Source organism: Anastrepha ludens, chromosome 4 (genome assembly GCF_028408465.1).
Source record: "Anastrepha ludens isolate Willacy chromosome 4, idAnaLude1.1, whole genome shotgun sequence".
Taxonomy (NCBI): domain Eukaryota; kingdom Metazoa; phylum Arthropoda; class Insecta; order Diptera; family Tephritidae; genus Anastrepha; species Anastrepha ludens.
Genome location: NC_071500.1, coordinates 108,101,425 through 108,128,488, shown reverse-complemented (window position 1 = coordinate 108,128,488; position 27,064 = coordinate 108,101,425). Strand labels below are relative to the sequence as shown.

Sequence of the window (27,064 nt, the reverse complement as noted above, 5' to 3'; positions counted from 1 at the left end):
CTATCGCATGACACGCTCCTACATTTTTCGCGCGTTTTTGCCTTTTTTCTACTCACATAAATAAATATTTCAGCGATAAAGCTGCCCAGCTGAATCTGGAGAAATACTGAGTTCTTTGCAAAGGAACACTTTAAAATCAAATAGATTTTTCTTATGAGTAAATTGATTGTGGATTTTTTTTCTAACCCTCTCCGCGGCTATAAAAACGGTTGCGCGCGCTTGGTGTGGCCAGTTTTCGTGCGCAAGGCGCTCGGTTTCGGTACGTCGGTAAGTTTCTCGGACATAGTGAACAAATAGTGTATAATTGAAATAAAAGTGTGAAATAGTGAAAAGTGTTGAAAAGGATATGCACCGTTAAAGGACAAAATTATATATGTCCTTTACACCACCTGGTGCATAGTCCATTAGAAAAAGGATAATCAAGGATAATCAAGGATAATAAATGCAAGGATTATTAAATTTAAAGCTGTATTTGATCTCGTATTTATTTATATGCGCATTTGGCTTAAAGCGGATGCCACCCCGGTAGTGGATTTGCAGTAACTGTACTTTGAAAGTGAAAACTTAAAAACATTTGTGATTTTAATGAAAATGAATTGGTGTTTTGTGGTGACTCTGCTGCTAATGCAGCTTTATGGCCACCCAACAGCGGCGGAGCCTGGCGATATTGTGGAAGCGGTGGCGCCAAAGTAAGTGTTTTGGTTTTCGTTTCAAAATTATGTGGAAAGAAATTCTGAAAAATGGATAACCAAAAAAAAATGTTTTTTATACATATATGATTTTTGATAAATTAGACAACTTTAGACTTTTCTGTGAAGTAGTAGTATCAATAATTTTAAAATAAAATGAAAATCAAGAAATAGTTCCGAAAAATTCGGCAGAGAACTCTCTTTAGGGCTAGAACTTTTTTTCTAAAAAAGTTAAAATTTTTTTTTGTTTTAATTTTGAAAAGAAAAAAAATACAATAGTTTAAAATAATTTTGAAAAATTCTGCTGAGAACTGAAAATTCTCTTGGCGTAGTTATTTGTCTGGTTAAAAAAATATTTTGACAATGTGTTCTGAGGTGTTATTTTTCTCGTTTTGATATGATAAATATTTTTTTGTGTAAAAATTAAAAAAAGTATTTTTCTGTTTTATTTTGGAAAAGATTAAAAATAAAATCCAAAATATAATATCGAAAAAGTCGGCATATGTAAGTAGTAAACATTTTTTTGAGGTGTTATTTTTCGGTTCTAAAAGAAAATATTTTTTGAATAAAAGTTAAAAAAAAGTGTTTCCTTGCTCATTTCAAAAAATGTGAAAAGCAAATGAAGGCCGAGAAATCATTTTAAAAAATATGGTTAAAAACTTACAGTTTTGTTTGGTGTTGTTATTTTTCTGGTTTTGAAGAAACAAGATGTTTTTGTGTAAGAGTTATAAAAAATTTTTTTTCTTGTTTATTTAAAAAAAATAAAAGCTCAGAGTTGATTTGTAAAACTTCGGCAGAATACGGACACTTTTTTAATTTTCTGGTTTGGGAAAAAAAAATTTTTTTTGCGTACAAGTTAAAACAATTTTATTTTTCTTACTTTTTTCGAAACATTTAAAAGGAAACCGATATACAAGAAAAAATTTCGACAAATTCATCTTAAAGCTGAAACTTTTTTGACGTGTTATTTTTCTGGTTTGGAAAAACATAAAAACAGTTGGTTTTTTGCTTATTTCGAAAAATTTAAAAAGAAAATAAAAGTAATTTTGAACACTTGGGATAAAAGCTGACAATTTGTTTGGGGTGTTATTTTTATGGTTTGAGAAAAAATAAAAATTTCTTTTGGGTACAAGTTAAAACAAGTTTTTTCTTGCTTAATTCGAAAAATTTAAAAGGGAAAGAAAAGCCAAATAATTTTTACCGGTTCAGCAGAATGTAGACAATTTTTTTTGGGGTTTTTTTCTGGATTTTTCTAGTAAAAAAAATTTTCTTTTGCAAAAGTTAAAAAAAGTTAGAAAAATTCGGCTGAAAGTTGGCAATTTTTTGTAGAAAAGTTATCCTTCCGGTAGCCATTGTAGCCGAAGGTCTTGGTGTGTGGGTACTATTTGGAAGTGCTCGATTTCGAAACCTCAAGCACGAAACACCAAATGGTAAAAAAAAGAGTTTCTTATAGTGGTTGCTCGTCGGCAATGTAACCTTCGAGTAGATTTCTGTCATGAAAAAGCGCCTCATAAAAAAACCATCTGCCTTACTGACGTAGCATAGAACTGTAAGTACCTTTATTTGTAGAATAACACCAAGTTGCACGCCAAAAATAGCAACAAGAGCTCGGCCAAACACCCAATAAAGGGTGTAAGCGCCAATTATATACCTATATATGTAATTTAAAAAAATTAGTCTGTGAGTTAACAAAAGGCTGCAACAGGTAATAAAAGTCTAGGAATAATTTGGAAAAGTTAGTTTGAGAGCTAATAACTTTTTTCTGGAACAGCGTTATGAAATTATTATCTTTTATTAGAAATATAACAAAAATGTTTTATTTTATTTCAAAAAAATGAAGAAAAAATACAATAAAGAAAAGTAATTTCGAAAAATTTTGTTGACAACTGACAGCCAATTTCTCACGTCGTTTTTTATTTTTCATTTTTATTACCAATAATATCAATAAAAATTATCAATAATATTAAAAAAGATATGTGTGAAATATTTGGAAATTATGAATATGTGAAGAAAATATCAATATATTATATGAAGAGACTCACTTTTCAAAGACGAAATCTATATTCACGCGTCATTTTGTACAAACTTTTATAAATTTTATAACAGCAGTAAAATATTCGAAACTGTTGGCGAAGCTGCCTCGTTAAGAGACGGGGGACATTTTACGATTACCTTCGCATCAGCCGAACAAAATTACAGGAATTGGCAGTGGAGTATCTTTTAACTTATAATTTTGCACTATTATTGATATGTGAAATGCCTTACCTCTTTTTAAGGTTTTTGATACATGGAAGGTCACCATGTTCAACGCGTTTTTTCAAATAGTCATCCACTCTAGGGCAGATTAGGTCACAGAAAATCGAGTCAGTTCTCATATTCAGGATAAAGCCCAATGTCTATAAGTATGTATACATATATACATACTCTCATTATATATATACATATTTTTTGTAAAAATAGAAATAACTATAAGCCATTGTTGAACAACATCAACACGCGCACCACAAATAAGAGGAGGAGCTCGGCCAAACACCCAAAAAGGGTGTACGCGTCAATTTTATATATACATATATACTATATGTATATAAACCATTGTTGTTTTAATTAAAAATTAATTTTCACTTACTATTTATTATTACTTTTCCAGTCCAATCAGCGCCGAAAAAGACGAACAAGTTGATAATAACCGCGAGGAGCGTGACTTTTTTGGACTATTCAAGAAAAAAACAGCAGCAGTGCCGACGGTGGGGTAAGAAATAAATTTAAGGTTCACAAAAAAAAACATCAAAAATTATCAAGTAAATTTGCAATGCTATGAATCATAGGAACCATAGCTCCTGCGCGTTTGAAAGAGTTTCACGTCGCAACTTAAATATACAAAACTAAAGCAGTGGCTATACAAATATTTTCACGATATCAAGCCGAAGCGGAAGCTTAGAAAAATGTGAATTTCGATAAAAAAAATTAATCTTATTTGCAACCTTAAAATTACAGCATAGGCTTGGGTGGCGGTAATAGCGGCTATGGCGCAGCTAAGAGCGGGGGCTTCGGTTACGGCGGCGGAGCGTAAGTTTTTTTTAACAGATTATTTTTATACTTATACATATATACGCAAGCCATACGAGTACATACATGGAAATTTATTTAACTCTTATTTTTGCTTAACCAACGCAAAATAGACATTTTGGCATCAAGACAAGTCAAGCTGGCTATGGGCACGGTTCTGGTGGTCCTGGTGGTTACGGCCATGGTCATGGTTACGGTGGCGGCAGGTATGTGTGATTTTGTACTTGCTAGCATAAATTAATTTATCCGTATACGATTTTGTCAGCGTAAATACACAAATTAAGCTTATTTTATTTGTAATACCGTGACCTGCTAAACTTAAAAATCGCATTTAACACGCTTGGGAAAATCTGTATAATTTATAGAAAAAAATTTGACTTTTTGGTACATATTTCGGAAGAGAAAGGAAGATTTTTATTATTTATTAGAATTAATATTTTATATTAAAAACTAATACGAGAACGAGTACTAGGGTCTAAAAGTCGATAGTTTGATAAAAGTGCCTGGGTTATTATTGGAAAAACATAATAAATCATAGTAGTTTAGTTATAATCCTTTAAAAAATTTTAAAGCAGTTATATTGCCGACAGAAACAGTGGGTGCTTCTTTCTGATAGTTTTTAAGGTGACCCAATCGTTCATAGATTCAGATGGCATTGTCGTTGGGTAGCTTCTGTACTGTGTGAGCTTGGATAGAGGGCTGATTTGCGCGTGCCATTGAATGCAGTATATCGTTGCTTAAGCGTATTCCATTCTACCAGTTTAATAGATTCAAGAAGCTTTTTATATATCTGTGTAAATCATTTTCTGAAAAAACTAGAAGTAAGGGGTTTGTTGATGGCATAAGTCGGGTTGTTTCAATGGATCGCTCATTGCCTCGGATACCTTTCTGGCTTGGTACCCGCATGATATTGATCTTGTTTATGTTACGAAAGGTCTCTTATTTTTTCGATCAATTTGCTATTGCTATAAATGTTTTGTATGACTTTAATGGGCGACATGCTATCAGTGCAAATGAGGAATTTTCCTTTATTACGCTTAAATATTTCAACTTTGTGCAATTACATTAAAAATGGTTTTTTGACACTACTTTTATTCAATTATAGCCGGAAAAAGCTATTCGCTTAAGACTGCCTCCTACCTCCTTTATTGCGAAAAAGTTTTGTTGAATATAGCCCTTGATGGATCAAAATCTTTAATTACTTAGTTTAGAATCAGATTGAACACAAGCCTAGACAACGCGTCTCCCTGCTTTACTCCTGTTTTAACTCTGAATAAATCAGAAGCTTAGCTTTGTAAAATCACTATTGAGTAGGACTCAGCGAGGGTTAGACTTACTAGTGAAGCCAATTTTTTCGGTATTCCTTACATGTATAGCACAAATTTTTCCTCTTCCAATATAAATTTAACCAGCTGAATTCCTTGTCGTTCCGCTAGGGGTGACAACAGATATAGCAGGAATTGCTTTTAGCAAGTGAATTCTAGTATTGTGGTGGTAAGGTCCTCGGGCAACTAGCCGAGCTCGGCAAATTATCGACTTAAGTGTGCAAGCAACGTAAATATGGATCTCGTTTCAATTTATCATTTTTCAAATTTAAATAGCAAACTGTAATTGAAAAACAAAAAATTAGTTTATATTTAGAGAAAAATAAAAAAAATTATTACTCCTGTCTGAGCTGCCAAACTCTTTTCAGTGCAAATCCAAAATAAATACATATATTTTTATTGATACAATTTATATTTTTATAACTTATGCCTTGTTGTATTATTGGGATTTTTACAGCTCCTACAACTTATCACCAGCATTCGGCGTAAAGACAGTGTAAGTGAATAATGAATTTGTTTTATTTTTAAAAGAAATTTTAGTTTAATTTCAAAACAATTAAAAGAAAAAAATATATTAAACAAAAGATTTTTTCAAAATTCAGTATTTTTGTAAATATTTACGTAACTATATCTTATGTAAATTTAGAAGAGTATGAAATTACTAAGTATCGAGAATATTTTTCTTTTAAAATAGAATTTAACATAACGGGAAAAAAATTCGGCGACTATACCACTAAACTATTAGCATATTGAGCACCATGACATTGAAAAAAGCATATTAAAAACATTTCTATACCAAATAGCACCATGAATGGAGCTCAACTAATAACTGGTACCAACAAATAAACCATACAAAAACCTATACAACAGACTACAAAAAAAAATAAAAATAAGGTGACTTGACTTGACGTCATAAAATACAGACGACTTCGTCTTGGGTATACAAAGACTACACACGGACATCTAATAACCAACTTTTACTCAATTACATGCTCGTACAACCTGGGCGTAATAAGTACCATACCCTATATAATACTCCATTGCCCAATACACAAGTACTTCGTCCGCAGAAGATAAATGTTCTGCAACTCAAACCCAATTATCCGCCTATCCTTCCCATCTTCCGATTCAATATATTCAATAACCAAATTCGTTAAAATAACCAACCTATACTGTAGAATTGAATGTACAAAAGTACTGTAAGTCTATACACACACACTGAGCGTAAGGTCTCGAGATTATAAGAATTACTTTTTAAGCTTATTTTATAAAAAGAAAAAAAAAACTTTTATCGCTTTTTCCTTTTCAATTGAAGTCTCAACATCAAAATTTTTTTACGTTAAAATACTAAGCAGAAGTAGTAAAAAAAATATATTTTCCAAATCTCTAACAGCTCTAATGTGCAATTAAATAACGACTTCCTGACGCACGAACGCCCCCAAATATCCGCTTACGCCAATTGCCCAGCATACAGACTACCCCCGAATGTGAAGGTGAAATGTCGGGACAATCAATGTGAAGTAAGTTGTCCGCCACAATACAGTTTTCCAGATGGCACAAACCTACTGAAAATGATCTGCATGAGTGGATCGTGGATAATACGCGATTCGGCTATTACGACTGTGCCGCCCTGTCAAGGTGAGGCGCAAAGAACACAAAAAAAAAACCAAAAAAACAGAACTGATTTTTTACTTTTAATGACAATAAATATCTCGCCCACTTTCAGCTACTTGCATACCACCCTGTGAGAATAACGGCATTTGCTTAGAAGCAGGCATTTGTAAATGCGCTGAGAATTTCTACGGTCCATGGTGTCAGAATAAGAAAACATTCTGTGGCGGTAAGCCACCAATACCGAAGAACTCGCGAGTTAGTTGCAGTAATAAGTAAGTGTTTTCATTGCTCTAAGAAATTGTTGGTTTTAAATTTGAATAAAAAGTGTATAATAATATAAAATTGTATTGAATTTCTTGCAGCGTTTGCAATGCCGAGTGCATGAGTGGCTTTCAGTACCCGGATGGCAGTACTATAACCAATCTCGAGTGCGTGGATGGTGTTTGGTTTCATAAGAAGTCAAATTCACCAAAACCACCTGATTGCGGACGTAAGTTGAGATAGAAAATAAACTGTAAAATGATTTAAAGCCCAATTTCTTAATCTTTGCCACATATGCCTTTAGCAATTTGTGAACCACCCTGCGAGAACGACGGTCAATGCATTTCCTTTAATGTTTGTCAGTGTACGCAAAAATATCGCGGCAACTACTGCCAACACAGTGAGTATTTACCATTGGCTTCAAGCAGTTCAATTTCATGCTTTTTTACTTTGCCTGTTACATTGGCATCCAATCTCCATTCTCCATTCTAGGCGTGCAAGCTTGCAATGTGACGAAGACTGGCTTTAATGGCAGCTACAAGTGTAACTACGATGGCATAGAAGCTAAATGCAAATTTTCTTGCCCCTCGGTGCTGGGTTTGAAAGTGCAGGGCAGCTTGGACATTGACTATGCCTGCGAATACAGTGTTGGCGAATTCTTCCCCAAGCCATTGCCGAAGTGTATATATCGTGAGTGGATTTTCACTTAAATTTAAAATCCAAGGAAGCGACACTCTCGCTATTGACATTCGATCTGATTCCTGTGAAGCAAATAATATTTACCACTATCGAGCTAATAAATTCTTTCATGCTTAGCTCCTGGTTACATCATTCGTCCTGGTTCACATGCTTCACAATATTCGAAGAGTGCGGCTTATACTATCGGTGGTGGTAGTGCAGAATTTGGTATGCAGTGGACCACAGAACGCGAGCGCCTCCAAGCAATACTGGCCAAATATAAGGATATAGAGCGTCATAGTGTAAGTAGAAGTTTCACATAACTTTCGTTTAATTTAATTCTCAAATTGTTTACATTAAAAAAAAAAAAACATACTCTGATTTGGAAAATATAGGAATGGTGGTCTTCGGAAGAGACGGCAATATCTCCGACTCGTTTTACACTATATATGGAGGGCGACGTGGATGTGATGATTGATCGCGCACCAAAGCCTGCGTTGTGCACCACTTGGGGTGGTGTCAACATGAAGACGTTCGATGGATTGGTTTTTAAGTAAGTGTCCATAATTTAAGCTTTTAGAAGTTGAGTATTTTAAACATTCAAATTTAACTTTCAAGTTAGAGTTTTCATTTTTTTTACCTGCTTTGCCTTTGTTTTTTTAGCATTAACATTTAACCTTGAACCTTTAACCTTTAATCTTAAATATCTATACTTGTATTGCCCCTAGCCTTCAACCTTGAATATTGTTTTTGCCACTCCCTTCTGCAGCCATCAAAGCCACGATTAGCAAACGGGTTACTTCAACCCACAAGGAAGCTCGGCTGACTGTCGCAGATCCTTCTGTTAATAAGTAGAAGAGACTATAGGCAGCTGATGACGGGCCTCTTTCTATGGCCGGAGCAGATGGAAAAGGTCGGCATCTCAGACAGTGCACTCTGCCCAGCATATGGAGATGAGGATGAGACGGCAGACCACTTCTTCAGCCTTCGCTCGAATCAGGCTTGAGGCAACATTTAACCCTTAAATTTTCATATTTAATCCTTCAACTTTAATCTTTAATCTTTAACCTTTAAATTTCAAAGCTTTAACTATTAATCTTTAAGCTTTAATCTTTAAATTGTAGCCTTCAAATCGTTAACCGGTTACCTCTAACCTCTAACTTTTATACTGTAATCTTCTGTCTTCAAACTTCAGTCTTCAATCTTCTTTAGTCATTGATGTTTAAAGTTTAAGTTTTAAACCCTAACCTGCAACTATTAAACAGTTGTCTTCAACTACAATATTAAGCTGCAATCTGAAAGATGGATGTTTGACCTTCCGCATGTAGCACTTAATATTTATCTCAAACTTTTTTTCCTTGAATCTCCCATATCAGTATCCTAATCTCTAACCTTGACCTGTAAATTTATTTTACTTTTGATTTTAATCTTAAACTCCGCTTTTAAGCTTCATCATTTCAATTTGTATCTTTTTAGAGCGCCTCTTTCGTGCTCCCATACGCTAGTGAACGATAAAGTCGATGCTACGTTCGATGTAACACTCAAAGCTTGTCCGTATGGCTCTGGCTATGGCTGTGCTCATTCGCTACAGATATACTGGCAATCCATACCATATACGTTGGACAATCTGAGTAAGCAATAAAAGCAAAAAATATATTTCTTGGTAGTGAGTAGTAGTTGAATCTCTTAATTCTTCTTTCTATCTTTCTTTTGATTCTCTCTTAGATGGCACGATTCATCTTTCCACGCCAGCTAAAAAATTACCCATACCCGTACAGGTGATGGGCATGAAGATCATACCTGTTGCTCAACATATGCAAATCCAGCTGGAGTCTGTTGGCCTGCAAATTGATTGGGACCGTCATCAGTATTTGGGCATCCATGCCGGGCCTTTGCTGTGGTCTAAAGTTGGTGGTTTGTGCGGCTCGCTAGACGGTGACTACAAGAATGACTTGACGGCGAAAAGTGGTGTGGTCGTGGAGACTGTTAAGTCCTTTACAGACTCGTGGCGCGTTGATGACAAATCAGATTTGTGTATAATGGAAAATAGTCGTGAGTTAGACTTTGGCATAGATTCCTGTGAAATTTCCAAACAGAAGAAGGCAGTAGAAGTCTGCAGTCGGCTTTTGTCAAATGAAAAACTGGAGCAATGTGTGAAGGGCATTAACTTTGAGGCAATGCTGCGCGTATGTGTCGACGATTATTGCAATTGTCCGAATCGTGAGCATCCAGAGACTTGCAACTGTGATGCAGTCTCTATGTTGGCCAAGGAGTGCATCTTCAAGGGTGTCAAATTGGAGCATGGCTGGCGTGATTTAGAAATATGTCGTAAGTAGTAAATTCTTGTTTGGTGGCGGTGCTTGTGCGCAATTTTTAAATTTCGAATTTACACAGCTGTAAGCTGTAGCTATGGACGTGTGTATTTGCCATGTGGTCCAGATGTTGAGCCCACCTGTGACATGGCAGTAACACCAAGCAAAGGAAAATGTAATGAAGGCTGCTTCTGCCCTGAAGGTACAGTGCAGTACAAGGACGCCTGCATCACACAAGAGCTATGCCCATGCACTATGCGCGGCAAGGAGTTCAAGCCAGAAGCGAGCATTAAAAAGAAATGCAATACATGGTAAGTAGTAAGTCACAATTTTTAATAATTTACTTACACTAATGCACCTTCTTCACCGATAGCACCTGCAAATCTGGCCAGTGGAAATGCACGGACGAGGAGTGTGGCGCTCGCTGCGGCGCCATAGGCGATCCGCATTATCAGACGTTCGATGGCAAACGTTTTGACTTTATGGGTCAGTGCTCCTACTATTTGCTTAAGACAGCTAAATTGTCGGTGGAAGCAGAGAATGTGGCTTGTTCTGGCGCGATTTCTGAGAATTTGAATTTGGTGGCCGCTGCAGAGAATCCGTCATGCACCAAATCGGTTACGCTCCGCTTTACGCTAAAGAACGGCGTGCCGACCACTGTGCGCCTGAGTCAGGATATGCTTGTGCATATAAACGAGAAACAAATCACAAAGTTTCCCAAAATACTTGGCGCTGGCGAGGCACTTATACGTTTGGCCAGTTCGAGCTTCATGACAGTTGAATTCCCCGATGGCGTACGCATTTGGTGGGATGGTATCTCACGTGTCTATATTGATGCACCGCCAAGTTATCGCAATCAGACTGCAGGCCTATGTGGCACCTTCAACTCGAACACACAAGATGACTTCTTAACGCCGGAAGGTGATATTGAGACGGCTGTAGAGCCGTTTGCCGACAAGTGGCGCACAAAGGATACTTGCGATTTCCCAACCGATACTGTACCTGGTCCACATCCATGCAGCGCAAACCCCGACAAGCGTGATGTTGCAGAAAAATACTGTAACTGGATTATGGATGACATATTCCAAGACTGTCATTGGACCGTTGAACCTGAGCAATACTACGAAGACTGTTTGTATGATGTCTGCGCGTGCAAAGATGAGCCTGACAAGTGTTTCTGTCCCATCTTGGCTGCCTACGGTACTGAGTGTACGCGTCAAGGTATTAAAACTGGCTGGCGTATGGCGGTAAAGGAATGTGGTAAGTATGATAGATAGATAGTTACTTAATTGGTTATTCGGCTTTGGCCATAAACGCAAAACTCACATTTCACAGCTGTTAAATGTCCAATGGGTCAAGTGTATGACGAGTGCGGCGACACATGTTCGCGTACCTGCAGCGATTTGGCTACCAAAAATAGTTGCAAGAAAGAATGTGTTGAGGGTTGTCGTTGCCCACATGGTGAGTACTTGAACGAAAAGAACGAGTGCGTGCCACAGCACAAGTGTACTTGCACTTACGACAGTATTACCTTCAAACCGGGTTACAAAGAAGTGCGACCGGGTGAAAAGTTCCTGGATTTGTGGTAAGTATTACCTCGAGCAACTGCTCTTATTCGCTACTACTTGTGCTGAGATTTGTATGCGCTTTCAGCACTTGCACGAATGGCATATGGGAGTGTGAGGATGCCGAACCTGGTGATGAGGAGAAGTACCCACCTTCATCACAACTGCGCGCCGACTGTGCGAATCGCCCCTACGCCGAGTTCTCTAAGTGTGCACCCAATGAACCGAAAACCTGCAAGAATATGCATGAGTATGTGGAGAATCTTGAGGACTGCGCGCCCGGTTGTGTCTGCATGAGCGGTTATGTTTATGACACCTCACGCAAAGCTTGTGTCCTACCCGAGCATTGTTCATGTCATCACGCCGGCAAGAGCTACTCTGATGGCGAAAAGATTAAGGAGGATTGTAATATATGGTAATTTTGTAAATAACTATAATGTTGTTGTTGTTTTTTGTAAATTCTTTTACTTTCACATATTTAGCGTTTGTAAGAGTGGCAATTGGTCGTGTTCCTCCAATGGCTGTGGCTCGACCTGTTCCGTATGGGGGGACTCGCATTTCACTACATACGATAATCACGACTTCGACTTCCAAGGGGCCTGCGATTATATACTCTCCAAGGGTGTGGCAGACAATGGCGATGGTTTTACTGTTACAATACAGAATGTCTTGTGTGGTACAATGGGCGTAACTTGTTCGAAGTCGGTCGAGATTTCATTAACCGGTAGTGTACAGGATACCATTACACTGGCTGCAGATTCGACTTACACAACTGACCCGAACAAATCGGCGATTAAAAGTAAGCATGGGAGTTAGGATTCAATTTTAACTCTTTCCCTCTCTTTAAAGTAAAAAGTGTATCAATTAGTTTCTCTAAGGGCTAACCACGGTAACAAAAACAAAATAGGCTGTTTCAAGATGTGCTGAGACGAGTGCAGATTTTAAAAGTAAACGAATCCCTGCTCTTTTACGGGTTTAATTTCCCTTCTTAGTATCCGTTTTTCTATGCAATTCTTACAATTTCTTAGGATAAATAGTTAATTTTATTTGGGGTCTTAGTAGGTTAATTTTTCCGTTCTTGCGAGAAGTATTTGTTTCTATGCAGTCCTCTTAGTTTTTAGTTCAAATAATATGAATCTGCTCTTACTTTTAATTTCACCAAAAAAAGCGTTAATGGGTTAATTGGCTTTTTGTTTATCTATAATATTGTAATTGTTTGTATGCTATTGGTACATTTTTCAAAGCGAAAGTGGTCGTGAATAGGTTAATTTTTAATGTTTTTTCTGTACTTTTTTTTAGGTATTGTAATATTTAAAGTTTGGGATTCAAATCATGTGAATTTGTAGTTACATTTAATTTTACAAAAAAAATGGTCGTGAATGGATTTATAAATTGTTCCTATACTTTTTCTGTATGCAATTCGTACAGTGTCTAGTTGAAATTATATTACTTTGTAACTATTATTAATTTTGTATATGGAAAATAGTCATGAGTGAGTTAATTTTCATTTTTTACGACAATTATTTTTATTTATGCAACTCGTTCCGTTTTCTTATTATAATTATTTCTCTTAATGAAATTCTTACAGTTTTTGATACAAATAGTATGTCTTTGTAATTGTGATAGACAAGAGCTTTTTATTTTGTAATATTTTCAGAAATCCGTGACGCTAGCAATGCCAAAGGTCATGGCGCCTTCCACATCTACAAAGCTGGCGTATTCATTGTGGTCGAAGTAATACCACTCAAATTGCAATTGAAATGGGATGAAGGCACACGCGTCTACGTGAAACTCGGCAACGAGTGGAAGAACAAAGTGAAAGGATTGTGCGGCAATTACAATGACAACGCCATGGATGACATGCAAACGCCATCTCAAGGCATCGAAACAAGTCCACTCATCTTCGGACATGCATGGAAGATGCAACAATTTTGCGCACAACCAACGACACCCATAGATGCGTGCAGAGAGCATCCGGAACGAGAGACGTGGGCACAACTCAAATGTGGTGTACTAAAATCGGAAATATTTAAGGTAAGCGGCATGAGTGCTGGTGAGGCAAAGAACAGCTGCCGTGCACAGCAGAAAACAGATAATTAAAATTCCAATACGCATTGCATTTGCTAATACTTAAGTGTGCTTCTTCTTTTTTTCTGCTTACTCCTTTCACATCCGCGACATCTACCTAACGCAGGATTGCCACGCTGAAGTGTCTGTTGAGAAGTACCTGAAACGTTGCATATTCGATACGTGCGCCTGCGACCAGGGAGGCGATTGCGAATGCCTGTGTACGGCGGTGGCCACCTATGCGCACGCCTGCTCGCAAAAGGGCATCAATATACGTTGGCGTACGCCACACTTCTGTCGTAAGTACTCCAAATGCATATGAATGAATAGTAGCGCCGTGACACAAGTAGACGTGTAAGGCAGTTGCAAAAGTGTCATAGCAAGTGTGTATGCATGTGAGTGATGTATATATGTCGTTGCTGCGTTGCTGAAAATCATTGTCTCTTCAATTATTCATTAGTGCAAATCGTCACATGCGACGCTGACGACAATGCAACTGGCAAGCTAAAGGACGAGCAGGAGCCTACGAACGAACTCGTAAAAAAACAAGAGTTCTCAGGCTCGATTGAGCTGCCAAAAAGGCATAACTGCATATACTTTGATATGTTTGTATGTATATGTAAAAGTGCATGTGCTCCGCTCTACAAGTAGACTTGTCGATTAGGCGTAATTGATACTTGAAAATTATTCATTGTGATTTTTGTACAAGCACACAACCATACATGAAACACACCTGCATACACAGACATCGTACTTGGTGCTGAGACTTATACCGCAGCTGAATAGTCTCGTAATAGTTAAATCACATATTGACTGCGCAGGAAATCCTTTAATTTTGATCGCAAGCAATTATTCACACTTGACAGAAATATTGAGATTAAAATTTATTGGCATTCAGCAGCCACACAAAGTGGCAGGAGAAATCGATTTGGTTGGTTTTTTGATTATTATATAATTACTTTCGAAGTAGCTTAGGAAATATGTGAACTCAGGAATACTCAATGGGGTTGTTGTCTTCCTGAATTCATATATACGGTGAAGTACAAATTTTTCAGTTTTGTGTTTGCTTTATTTCGGCGATGAAATTCGCATAGAAATGCAAGAAAAAAAAGAAAAAAATATATAAAGGATAGCCTAAAGAATTTGGAAGACTACAGTTTCGGCATTTTCTCTCTCACTTTCCAGCAATGCAATGCGACTCCCATTGCTCGGAATATCAGTCCTGCACACCCGCCTGCGCTGTTGAGACCTGCGACAATTTCCTCGACCAAGGCATGACAGAACGCATGTGCAACCGCGAGAACTGCCTTGAGGGCTGTTTCATCAAACCCTGCGACGACGGCATGATCTACCTCAATGATACCTACAAAGAATGCGTACCGAAGGCTGACTGCAAACCGGTATGCATGCTGCGCGATGGCAAGACCTATTACGAAGGCGATGTAACGTATGTGGATGATTGTGCCACATGCCGTTGCTCGAAGAAAAAAGAGGTATGCAGTGGCGTTAAGTGTAAGGAGCCTGCAACAACTGAGCACCCAAGCAAAATTGTGGTCGATAGCACTACGCAGCATCCAATGGGCACCGACACGCAGCCGAAGTGTGTACGTGGTTGGACACGCTGGTTCGATAAGGACTCCGATACGTCGGGCAATATTATACATCTAAACGATGAGGAGAAGCTGCCTCGTTACGATCGCATGGAGAGTATTTATGGTACCTGCCAGAAGAAGTATATGAAGAAGATTGAATGCCGTGTAGTGGGCACACATGAATCACCTGACTACATGGATGAGAATGTGCGCTGTAATCTAGAGGAGGGACTTGTTTGCCAGGGCAAGTGCCACGACTATGAGTTACGTGTCTTCTGCCAGTGCGATGAGGAGGTAGTAACACCACCGACGCCGACTGAGAAGCCACAAATCGGACTGCCATGCAACTCGCTGATAGCCGAGTATAAGGAGTACCCGGGTGACTGCCATAAGTTCCTGCATTGCCAGCCAACGAACGATGGCAACGGTTGGACATATGTGGAGAAGACTTGTGGTGAATATATGATGTTTAATCCAACCGTGTATGTATGCGATCATATAGCGACTGTGCAGCAAATCAAACCGAGCTGTGGCAAGATACCATCAAGCTCAGAGGTTGAAACACCTAGTGAGTGCGCTGAAGGAAAAGTGATGGTGGAGTGTGCAAATCAGTGCGAATTCACTTGCGATTACTATGGTTCGGTGAGTACGCAGCGCGGAGGATTTAGAGAGTGAATTTTTATGAGTTGAATGAATGAAAACTCAATGCATCTTTTAGATATTGCGCAAGCGCGGTCTCTGCAAGAAGGGCGAGCATTGTAAGCCTGGATGCGTGGACAAGCATCGACCCGATTGTTGGGCATTGGGTAAGTACTGGCGCGATGAGGATACTTGCGTAGAAATGGATGAATGCCCTTGCATGGATAAATCGGAGAAGTACGTGCAGCCACATATGCCTGTACTCGGCGAGGACGAAGTGTGTCAGTGCATTGACAACGCATATACCTGCGTGCCAAATAAGTTGCCGGTGGTGACTAAATTACGTACGTTTTTATTGCATTTATGCTAGCTCTTTCCTAAAGTGCACATTTTTCCAAGCAGCCTACTTCTTAAGTACTACGCCTACAACGGAAGAACACGAACCAGAAATTCTGCCACCCACAGTGGCACCACATTTGCATTGTGAGCCCGAACGGTGAGTTTTCTTTTGGAAGATCGTTGTAAGTGTACACAAAAATAACCTCCACTGCTTTTAGCTTGATACCGTTAATACAAGGCGATCAACCATTGCCTGATAGCGTCTTCAACGCGAGCTCTTCACTCAACGCCTTCAATGCACCCTTCATGGCGCGTATTCCTAAGAATCCAAAGAGCAGCATCGGCAGTTGGTCGCCTATCATTGATGACCAGATGCAGTATCTGCAGATCAGTTTCGCAGAGCCTGAACCTATTTTCGGAGTTATTATGGCCGGCAGTCCCGATTTCGATAACTATGTTACGCTTTTTAAGGTAAGTTTCTTAACGCAAGTTTTTGTTGCACACAACGCGAATTAATCCACTGCTCCGTATAGATGCTCTACAGCCACGACGCCGAGTCCTATTACTATTTGGTAGACGAAACCGATGCACCACAAAAGTTCAATGGACCCCTCGATTCGCGTACGCCACAGAAGACACTCTTCAACATTCCCGTCGAAGCGAAATCTGTACGCATTTATCCACTCAAATGGCATGGTCGTATCGCTATGCGTGCAGAGCTGCTCGGTTGTGGGGAACCGGCCACAACAACAGTGCCAACAACCACTGAACAGCCCAAATTTGAGAAACTCATAATGACTACTACCATGAAACCGATTATTTGGCCGGGTGCAGGGAAGTGCTTGGATCGCATGGGTGTGGACAATGGTAAAATGCATCCGCAGCAAGTGAAGGCCAGCAGTATCTGGAAATTACCACAACCGGCCAAAAAACCACGCTTAATAGACCTGCTCAAGCTGTCCTCTCCTGTCGGCTGGCGGCCTGTGGCTAATACACCGAATGAATATGTGCAGGTATGGACTTGAGTAAAAGATATAAAAAATGTAATGATGCACTGATGACTTTTTGCCTTTTGTACAGTTTGACTTCTTGGCACCACGTAATGTCTCTGGTTTTATCACTAAAGGCGGCCCTGATGGTTGGGTTACCAGCTTTAAGGTTATGTTCTCCAAGAATAAGTTGATTTGGAATAAGGTGCTCTATTTCGATGGACAACCCGAGCAGTTCCGCGGCAACTACGATTCAAATAGCGAGGTTGTGAATAGTTTCCGTTCGCCTATATTGACGCAGTACTTCAAGATTGTGCCTTCCAAGTGGGAGAAGAATATTAATATGCGTATAGAGCCAGTGGGCTGCTTCGAAACATATTGTAAGTGGCATTATTTCTGCATGAATTCTTATGCACTTAAACTTCCAACTTTAACTTTTTCAGTGGAGGTTAAGGAAGAGGAGCCTGAGCTTGACAAGCCTCAATCAAAATGCCATGTTTGTGATGGCGTTCTAGATACTACCGCGCCAGGTGAAGGCTGCAAGTGCAGTAACGGTTTGTTCTGGGATGGACAGAATTGCGTGCAGAGTAATCTATGCCCATGTGTTGAGGAATATAGCACGTAAGTTTGCGAATGTGCATAGCTGCCAAGCTGTTTCTATATTCTCACTTTTAATTCTGTTATAAATAGTTACCCCATCGGCACTAAATATGAAAATAAGCATTGCGAGGAATGTGTCTGTGTTTTAGGCGGCCACTCCAATTGCAAGCCGAAGAAGTGCCCACCTTGTGTGGAGACTAACTTGCGTTCATTGGTTACGCCAGATTGCTTCTGCAAATGTGAACCTTGCCCGAAATATCAACGCATCTGTCCGTCAAGTGGTGACTGCATACCTGAACTGCTTTGGTGCAATGGCGTACAAGATTGCGCTGATGACGAGGATGACTCGTGCGAGAAAAAGTTCGAAGTGACTCCACAACCAATTGTTAATAAAAATGAAAGTGAGTATTTGGCGTTTTTTGGGTGGGAAAAATTTGTTCATAATGTAGAAAATATTACTAATAGCCTTGATATCTGGGGATATGTGTAAGTGATGGTGGGAAGAGAAATTTGTGTAAGATATGTAAGTTCGAACACTTTTTTTTAAACGCAAGAAAAATTATTTGCTAAATAATAATTAAAAAATTAGTCGTATGGTTTACGAAAGGAAAATTACTGAAAAATTGAAGTTGTGACAGTCAACTTACTATATGACGCTTGTATGTACTAAACAGTTCATAAAGATCAAATTTTTCGGTTAGAGGCTTTCAGTTAATTAAGATGTTTTGGTGGGAACAGTATATTTTAAGTGGAACTAGGACCAGTCCGATTTCAGAATGGAGATATTTGTCCCCTAAACAACTACTAAAGAGCTCATAAATTATATTAGTGTAATAACTTAGAAGTTTGAAGGGGAACATTTTTACTAGTTGAGAACAGTCTTACTATGTGACACCAGTTTTACTAAGTAGGAACAGTTTTATTAGATGTGAACAGTTTTACTAAGAGAGAGCAGTTTTAGCAGATAGGACTAATTTTACTAAGCAAGAACAGTTTTACAAAGGGGGAACAGTTTTACTATTTTATACTGGGAATAGTCTTTTCTCAAGTGTAGTGTGTGATAGGCTTTCCTAAAAACTCGAACAAATGATATCTCAAATGAGACTACGGTCGTAATATTATACCGGAGCGGTTGATCTAGAGTATAGCTTTCGTTCTTTGGAACGCGTGCCAGAAAAAAATTTGAAATATGAGAATTCCGGGAATATGACCATTTTGAAATATTTAATATTCCGGGAATATGATCATTTTGAAATATTTAAGTAAGAACATTTTAAAGAACTATATGAGCTTTAAGTTAGCAGGATAGACGGTTAACTTTTGAGAGGGAAGACATACATTTAGTAAAATGTGTGGGTGGGAATAGTTAAAATGATATGAAAACGGTTACTTAACTCACTCACTTTAAACAGCTGTGATCATCAAGTGTCCAGAACCCGAATGCCCGCCTAATATGAAGATAAAGTTATTGGAAAAGAAACAACGCAAAATGTCTCAGATGTTTGCCAAGTCGTAAGTAGAATTGAAATTTCATTATGCAAAGCCCCTTAATGATATCCAACTTATTTACTTTAGTTTCACCGACATGGAGGCCGTTGGCAATAATATGGTCAAAATTATCAAGACAAATGTTATGGTGAGCGAAACTCAAGAATTCCTAATGATGCCGACAGAAGAAGTAAGCGGTGTAGAGGAGGAGGAATGTGCCGAATTCACGTGCGTGCCAATACCAACAAAAGTGGTGCAGAAAAACGAAACTGTCGTTTGTGTGGAGCCTAAGTGCCCTGAAAACTACGAAATTGAATTGGATATGTCGAATGCTAAGCCAGGTCAATGCCGCAAATATGCGTGTGTACTCAAACCGACTAAAGATGATTCCTGCGAAATTAGTGGCAAATTATTCACCACCTTTGATGGCACTGAGTTTAAGTATGAGACGTGCAGTCATATATTGGCGCGTGATATCAAGAATTCCAATTGGGTGATAACTGGTAAGTTAATAAGTGAAATGGTGACAGCTTTTGGCTAGGCAGATAAAGTTTTCAGTGGCAGGGTAAAGACACAGAAAGTTTAAAACACCTTTACTACTCTCAAGGAAAATAATTGAAATATTGAAACAAGCTGAGAGGCCATCTGCACATGCTTCGCTTAGTTTCAAGCGACTGACGCTTGATGGGCGGCTCGCTCTCAGAGACATCAATGCATGTGTGCCGCGAATCTGATGCCAGCTGGCTCAGTATAGCTGAAGAACGTGTTCACTACAGCTAACAATTTTCTTAAAGTTTACCAGAGCATTGGGTCTGGAGGAAGCTCTGTGCAGAGAAACGGCCAAAGCAGATCTTTAGAACGAATTGAATAACTCATATCAATATTTATTTCTATCTGATAGCCAATTTAAGACAACTAAAATCTTAATACAGTTGGTGCTTACACCCTTTATTTGGTGTTTGGGCCAGCTTCTCCTCCTGTTTGTGGTATGCGTGCTGATATTGTTCAACAAATGGAGGGACCTACAGTTTTAAGCCGACTACGAACGCCAAATGGCTTTTTTTGAAGCGCTTTTTCTTGGCGGAAAGACAATCGGAGGTTCGCCATTGCCTGTCGAAAGGCGCCCGCTAATAAGACAAACTTTTTCTATTATTTGGTGTTTTATGCACGGAGATTCAAACCAGTGTACCTTCCAATAGTAGTTATATACCAACCCATTCCGCTACAGCGGCCAACACGAGTTAAGATATGTGGAACGATTTTTTCTGCTCAGCTGTTAATTTTGGATTTCTCCGTCAAGGAAACCGGTTCAACTGCGTAATATGATGATGGGTTTCAGATCAGCTGGCGTCATCCGTCATTAAGGAAACTGTGCCCTACATGTCGCCTCAAATATCTTTCGGATTAGAAACTTTGCCAAACTTTTTTGACCAGAATCTAGTGGAATCACTAATTATTGTAGGTTCAGGCTGGATACAGACTTTTATTTGAATTGGATACATTACAACTAAATGCGTTTATGGTATTGTGGAAGCTTCAATTATTCATTGGGAAAAAAGCTTGGGTGAAACAAATTGGCAATCCTCACAAGGGATTTTATGATAGATTTAAATATATATTTTTCTGCAATTTAAGCTCATTTTTTTCTACGTGAAAGAAGTTTTCCTAATTAACCTTCCTAATATGTCTTTCTGGATATATCAACTTTTTATATGAAACTTTCAGCACCACAATCAATTCTGTAGTTTATCACAAAATGAATTCTGGTTAGGCTAAAAATAGTCTGATAAACCCACCTCCATCCACTCTTATCTCAGATCATCCCATTAGTCTCACAATTCCTCCCGCAAATCTCTCTTTACGCCTTTCTTTCTCATCTTGTTTGCAGTACAACTTCTCTGCGAAGATGAAGCACGGAAAATCTGCCATAAAATGGTCACGATCAAAGATATCGAATCGCAGGCTATATTAACGATTATGCCGAATATGAAATTGAATTTCAATGGCTTCGAGTATACCGTACCGCAACTCATGAATTCACCCATCTGCAAGGCGGCCTTCGTCATCTCACAGCCAGGCCGCACTGTATTGGTGGTGTCGCGCAAACATGGCTATTGGGTACTCTACAATGACATCGGTTACATCAAGATTGGCATTTCGTCTAAGTATCTACGCACCGTGGATGGGTTGTGCGGCTACTACGATGGCATTCCAAGCAATGACAAACGCACGCCGGATGGCAGTCTGATGCAGAACACAGTGAAGTTTGGTGACAGCTGGTTCGACAAGAAGATACCGAAGGAAATGTGCTACCCACAAGCGTGCCCAATTGAGTCGCAAAAGAAGGCGTTAGCGTTGTGCAATGCCATTAGGTAAGTGATAGATGATTTTGGGTGCCACTGTTACGCGTTACATAGAACACATGAGCATTATTTGTGTGTATGTATGCACGTATGTGTGTGCATTTTAGTTTTGTGAGTTCAAAGAGCGCATTTTGTGTAATGTCATGTAATTTTGCTTGCACCCCGACAGGCATCCGGTGTTCGTTAAGTGCAACAAGGCGGTCAACTACAAACAGTTCGTTAGCAAATGCATCGAGACCACTTGTGAGTGCCTGCAGGCACATCCGGGTGAGGACAACACTTGCAAATGCAATGCATTGCAGGACTTTGTTGCCAAGTGTTTGACGATCAATCCCAATGTACAATTGAATTTGTGGCGTGCGATACAACAATGTGGTAAGTGGTTATCTGAGTAAGGAATTGTATTCTAAGGTTATTTGAAAAACTTTGCTTCACCACTTTTTTGCTCTTAGAAATTGAATGTCCCGCGCCACTTATTCACTCCGATTGCTATAAGCGCCGCTGCGAGCCATCCTGTGACACACTGAATACCGATGATTGTCCGATTATACCAGATGCCTGCTTCCCGGGCTGTTACTGTCCCGAGGGTACCGTGCGACAGGGTAAGAAGTGCATAACGGTGGCTGACTGTAAGGATTGCGCATGCAACTCTTTCGACAAATCGCAATTTTTCACTTATGACAAGCGAAATTTCCACTTCAACGGTAATTGTACGTATCTGCTTTCACGTGATATAGTACTACCCGGGCAGCATAACTTCCAGGTGAGTCGTTGGCTGGTTGTCTGTGGTAGCAACACAACATTTCGTTTTACTTTGTGGCCTTTTATTTTTGAAGGTTTATGTGACAATGGACTACTGCCAGCGACTTGGTTATGCTGCCAATTCAACTCAGGAATCATGCATTAAAGCTTTCCATGTCTTCAATGGCGATCATCTCATACATATTGAACGTCCGAAAGTGGGTAAAGTTCCTAGAATTGTAGTTGATGGCGCAGAGGAGAAAGTGCCTTTCAAAAAGTCTTGGATCAGTATGCGCGAAGTAAACGGCAAGGAAGTATTGCTCTCGCTGCGGGAAAGTTATGTAGACTTACGGGTGTCTTATGATGACATGGCCTACACGGTAAGTAGAAAAGTTATATCTAATAGCTTTACGGTACCCAAAGCGCCCTCGGGGGCATCTGGAATCCGTAGATGGCGCGTCTCCAGGTGGTTGATAGGGGAACACCTCCCAGATGTGGGTGGTAGGAGAGTAAATATCCCCGCGAACCAACAGGTCGAAGACGTAAACTTCATTAAAAAAACTCTCTCAAATCTAGGTGTGATGTGACCCGTGCCTATTGCGTAGGTTTGGCAGCCGGGTTGATTAAATAACGCTGTATGCTAACGGAGCCAGCCTGATATCAGGCCACCTCAGGTTTTAATTGTGACCTTGCCATGCTATGGGGCGCTGCAATGACCGATTATTTACCCTTAGTCCTTCTTGGTCACCGCGCATGGTGACAGTTTTCATACTAGGGGTTATAATAATTACTACTTACCCCACTTCATAACATCTACTCCATACCTTATCTTGCTAATTTAAACTTTTAATACTTATTCTTCCTTTGAACTAAACTTTAAGCTCTCTGTGCCCAGCGTTAAGTACAGCTCTAAAATGGAAGGTCTTTGCGGAGACTGCGATCACAATCCCAATAATGATCTACTCGAAAATCCCGCCAAGAAGAAGGGACGTAAGCCTAGCACAGATTTAGCAATTGTTCTGCAAAGTTGGCAGGCAGAGGAGCCCAAACTGGGCAATGATTTGCAAGTTTGTTCCAGCGAAAATGTACCCGAAAATGAATGTGAACCTCCACCGCCCGAGAAGGATCCTTGCATGTTGTTCTACAATGAACAGCTCTTCGGGCGATGCAACACAATCATTGACCCAGCGAAATATGTCGCCTTGTGCCAGAAGGAATTGTGCAAACCCGGCAACGAAAAACAAAGTTCGTGCAATTTGATGAGCGCTTATGCGCGGGAATGCGCAAAACAAGGCGTCTGTTTGAATTGGCGGCGTCCCGATATGTGCCCCTTCGATTGCCCCAGCGATATGGTTTATGAGGCATGTGGCTGCGCTAAGACTTGTGATACCATAAAGGCTTTGCACGAATATGATGCAGTCAATATGAAGACCGATACGTTTGTGAAGACCGTAGAAGTGAATGATATGTGTTTGGCCGAGGAAAGTTTTGAAGGTTGCTTCTGTCCGCCGGGCCAAGTAATGGATAATGGTGAGTGCGTGTTAGAACAGTCGTGCGTGAAATGCGATGACTTGGTGCATGCGCCTGGCGACAAGTGGAAGAAGGACAAGTGCACCGATTGTAATTGCAATCTCGAGGGTAAAGTCGAATGCGTGGAGCAGAAATGTCTGATTGAGGAGAATATCTGCGCTGAAGGCTTTACACCGAAAAAGATTGAATTAACGGATGTGTGTTGTCCACGCTACAGATGTGTGCCGGAGCCGAAGTTGCCGCCGGCAAAGTTGTGTCTCGAACCGTTGATGCCGATATGCGGCCCTGGACAGTTCAAGAAGCAGAAAACCGGTGCTGATGGCTGTCCGCAATTTATATGTGGTAAGTGGTGACAAAAAATGAATGCGTAACGGAATTTTAAATGAAAATATTAATTCGTAGAATGCAAGCCTAAAGAAGAATGTGAAAAATTGGAGTTGCCACGCGCTCTTAAACCAGGTGAAAAGGTGGTGGAAGAGGATCTCGGTTGCTGTCCAACACAGGAGATCGTTTGTGATATTAGCACATGCCCACCGGCGCTGAAAGAATGCGCTGAGCGCTTCTACGAGGTAGTAAGAAAACAAGAGTTGGGTGATTGCTGTCCACACTATTTATGCGGTGAGTTATTTTCCACTAAAAGAAATTAGATGTTTTTCTAAATTGCTACCACCAAATGCAGAACCACCCAAGGACATGTGTATTGTACAAAACGGACTGGGCGAGAAGTTCATCAAACCGCTGAACGCGAAATGGCCACATCCAACAGATCCCTGTAAGCAGGAGACGTGCGCTTATGGTCCGAGCGGTAGCACACAAATCATAACAACGACTGAGACCTGTGATACGTATTGTCCGCCCGGCTTTACGTATGCGAATAAACAGCCCACGCTGAAGTGTTGCGGCGAATGTGTGCAAGAGAAATGTGTAATCGATAATCAGCTATACGAAGAGGATGCGATATGGACGAGCGCCGACAATTGCACCACCTACATTTGTTTACGCAAGGGTGAGCTACTGATAGTATCATCATCCCACGAGACTTGCCCCGATGTAAGCGCATGTCCTGAGCACTTGTTGGTGGCCTCCGAGAGTGGCTGTTGTAAGCTGTGCAGGCCTGAACCGGATGTTGAGGAGCAGAGTAAGTCGTATTAAGGAATTGTTGGCTACCCCAGCGTTTTTAATTATCTTCCGCTAATTTACAGAGAACTGTTTGCCCGTTTCATTGGCGGAACCGCTGACTGTGGAACTCATAGAAGTCACACAGCCTGGTGTAGGTAAATGTGTTAATAAGGAACCCATCCAAGGCTTCACAGACTGCGACGGTGCCTGCCAGTCGGGTGCGAAATATAATAAAGGTAACTTTGATTAGGTCTTCAAGTGGTAAATAATCTTCAGTTTATGTTTTTGATAAATACAGTTTCGGCTGCACACGAGAAACATTGCCACTGCTGTAGTATAAAGGGTTGGAAAACAGTGCCGGTGCCGTTAACTTGTGCGAATGGTAGTAAGATAGTGAAGAAGGTAAGTATCGGAAAGTCCACTTATGGAGCGATTGTAGGCGTAGGAATAATAAGACTTACTGAAGAAATTTTGAAAAAAAATGTTATAATTTATTTATTTAATACTGAACATTTTTGTAGAAAACCTTTTAAAGTAAAATATCTTGGGTAAAGAAAAATATTTCTATGCGTAAAATATACTTTTTAGAAAATTTTTATGTGACAAAATTAATTTATTTTTTTTTTCTTTCGAAATTTTCGGAAAATTTATTTTTGTAATTTTTGAAAAACTTTCTTCCTCAAATTTTCTTCTTATTTTTGAAAATTTCATAGTGGGCCTTCCATACATTTTCGAGTTATATTCCAATTGATTTCGTACTGTTTTCTCGCTGGTTCGCTGAACGTATTTTAATATAACTCGAAAATTGATGGGAATATGGAAAAACTTTCAGGGATTACTGATAATATTCGCAATTATCAAAAAAAATGAAAAACAAAATTTACAATTTTTCAAAAATGACAAAAAAAACTTTTTTCCAAAAAAGCTTTTCAAAAAGTAATATTCATTACTAAAAATTAAAAAAAAAAGTATAAAAATGTTGAGCAGAACGCAGTAGCTGCCCCTTAAATGGCAAAAAAAATTATTCCAAAAGAAAGTTTTCAAAAATTAATATGGACTCTTAGAAATAAAAAAAAACTTAAAAAAATTGTAAGAAGAACCCTAGATATTTCACTTTAAATGATAAAAAAATTTGTTTTTCCAAAAAGAAGTTTTCAAAAAGTAATATTTTTTCTTAAAAATAAAAATAATGAAAAATATAAAAAAATTGTGAGAAGAACCAAAGATATTCCTCGTTAAAGAACTCTCCGAAAGTTTTTGCAATGAATAATTCTTAAAATTATAAGTTTTTTTGCTTCAAAGTTGTTGCTATTTACTATTTTTATACTCACAATTAAACCAATTTTCTGAAAAATATACGACAATGACCAAAATACTTGGAGCACATGAATTGAGGTCGCTCTATTGTTGAATGAGTGACGCAAAGCTTGTAACCAACAAATGATCTTAAGATTGAGTCTAAAGCTCAGATTGAAAAAAAATCATTCCTTTATTCCTGAGAAGTTATATGGAGACATAGTTTTCGAGATCCTAATTTTTCACTTCCATTTTCAGGTGGATGTGCCAGCGAGCTGTGGGTGCAGCCCTTGCGATGAAATGACCGGTTATGATTTTGGGGATAAAATTGATGTTCGTATGCACGCATTACCCAAAATGCTGTCCGGTCAACTACCAGCGCTTTGAGGCGACATGGAAGATGGCCAGCCACTTAAGACATGTTTTTAGCACTTAAGATTGGTTATTAAGTGATAAATTAAATTTGAATTGGAATACAAAACTACAAACAAATTTACTCTCTTTCATTCTACTATACATTGTACTTGACTACAACTCTTGAGTGTTGCGTTAAAGGCGTTAGAGGCTATTTTTTTCTCTTTTCAGACCTGGGTAATAATTCATGAGTTGTGGTGCCTTTCGATTGATGCGAATCATAGATGTTCTTCTTCAGTCCACAAGCAATGAGTGTAGGGTCATCGTCGATGCGGAGCGCTTACTTCTTCAAGGCAGTTCACTGTTCTATATGCCTTTTATGCTGTTGGTCTTAAGTAGTTTTAGTGGCTTGCATTTCAAGTAACAGCATTGAGTAT

The 27,064-nt window shown here is 39.2% G+C and overlaps 1 protein-coding gene across 1 annotated transcript; it reads left to right on the top strand.

The window, feature by feature from the left end:
- Positions 1 to 248: 248 nt before the first annotated feature.
- LOC128860532 (hemocytin) lies at positions 249 to 26,765 on the top strand. Its single transcript, XM_054098117.1, has 41 exons — positions 249 to 689; positions 3,337 to 3,438; positions 3,684 to 3,755; positions 3,869 to 3,961; positions 5,538 to 5,576; positions 6,474 to 6,718; positions 6,807 to 6,966; positions 7,057 to 7,184; positions 7,260 to 7,355; positions 7,448 to 7,645; positions 7,772 to 7,935; positions 8,029 to 8,186; positions 9,110 to 9,264; positions 9,359 to 9,961; positions 10,028 to 10,256; positions 10,319 to 11,205; positions 11,281 to 11,530; positions 11,599 to 11,925; positions 11,993 to 12,309; positions 13,168 to 13,544; positions 13,705 to 13,876; positions 14,763 to 15,811; positions 15,888 to 16,152; positions 16,211 to 16,304; positions 16,366 to 16,618; positions 16,681 to 17,160; positions 17,228 to 17,516; positions 17,580 to 17,757; positions 17,827 to 18,137; positions 19,149 to 19,248; positions 19,312 to 19,727; positions 21,113 to 21,596; positions 21,757 to 21,962; positions 22,040 to 22,350; positions 22,424 to 22,708; positions 23,210 to 24,200; positions 24,261 to 24,476; positions 24,538 to 24,996; positions 25,061 to 25,213; positions 25,276 to 25,379; positions 26,532 to 26,765. The coding sequence occupies exons 1-41, from the start codon at positions 586 to 588 to the stop codon at positions 26,658 to 26,660; spliced, it is 11,649 nt and encodes a 3,882-aa protein (XP_053954092.1). The 5' UTR covers positions 249 to 585; the 3' UTR covers positions 26,661 to 26,765.
- Positions 26,766 to 27,064: the final 299 nt, after the last annotated feature.

What these genes read in the sequence shown, in the direction of transcription:
- LOC128860532 (XM_054098117.1), top strand. Translation starts at nt 586, where the DNA reads ATGAAAATGAATTGGTGTTTTGTGGTGACTCTGCTGCTAATGCAGCTT. An exon ending in ATTGCCGAAGTGTATATATC is followed by an intron (nt 7,646 to 7,771) that starts GTGAGTGGATTT and finishes TTTCATGCTTAG; the next exon opens with CTCCTGGTTACATCATTCGT. An exon ending in TTGCATTGTGAGCCCGAACG is followed by an intron (nt 16,305 to 16,365) that starts GTGAGTTTTCTT and finishes CACTGCTTTTAG; the next exon opens with CTTGATACCGTTAATACAAG.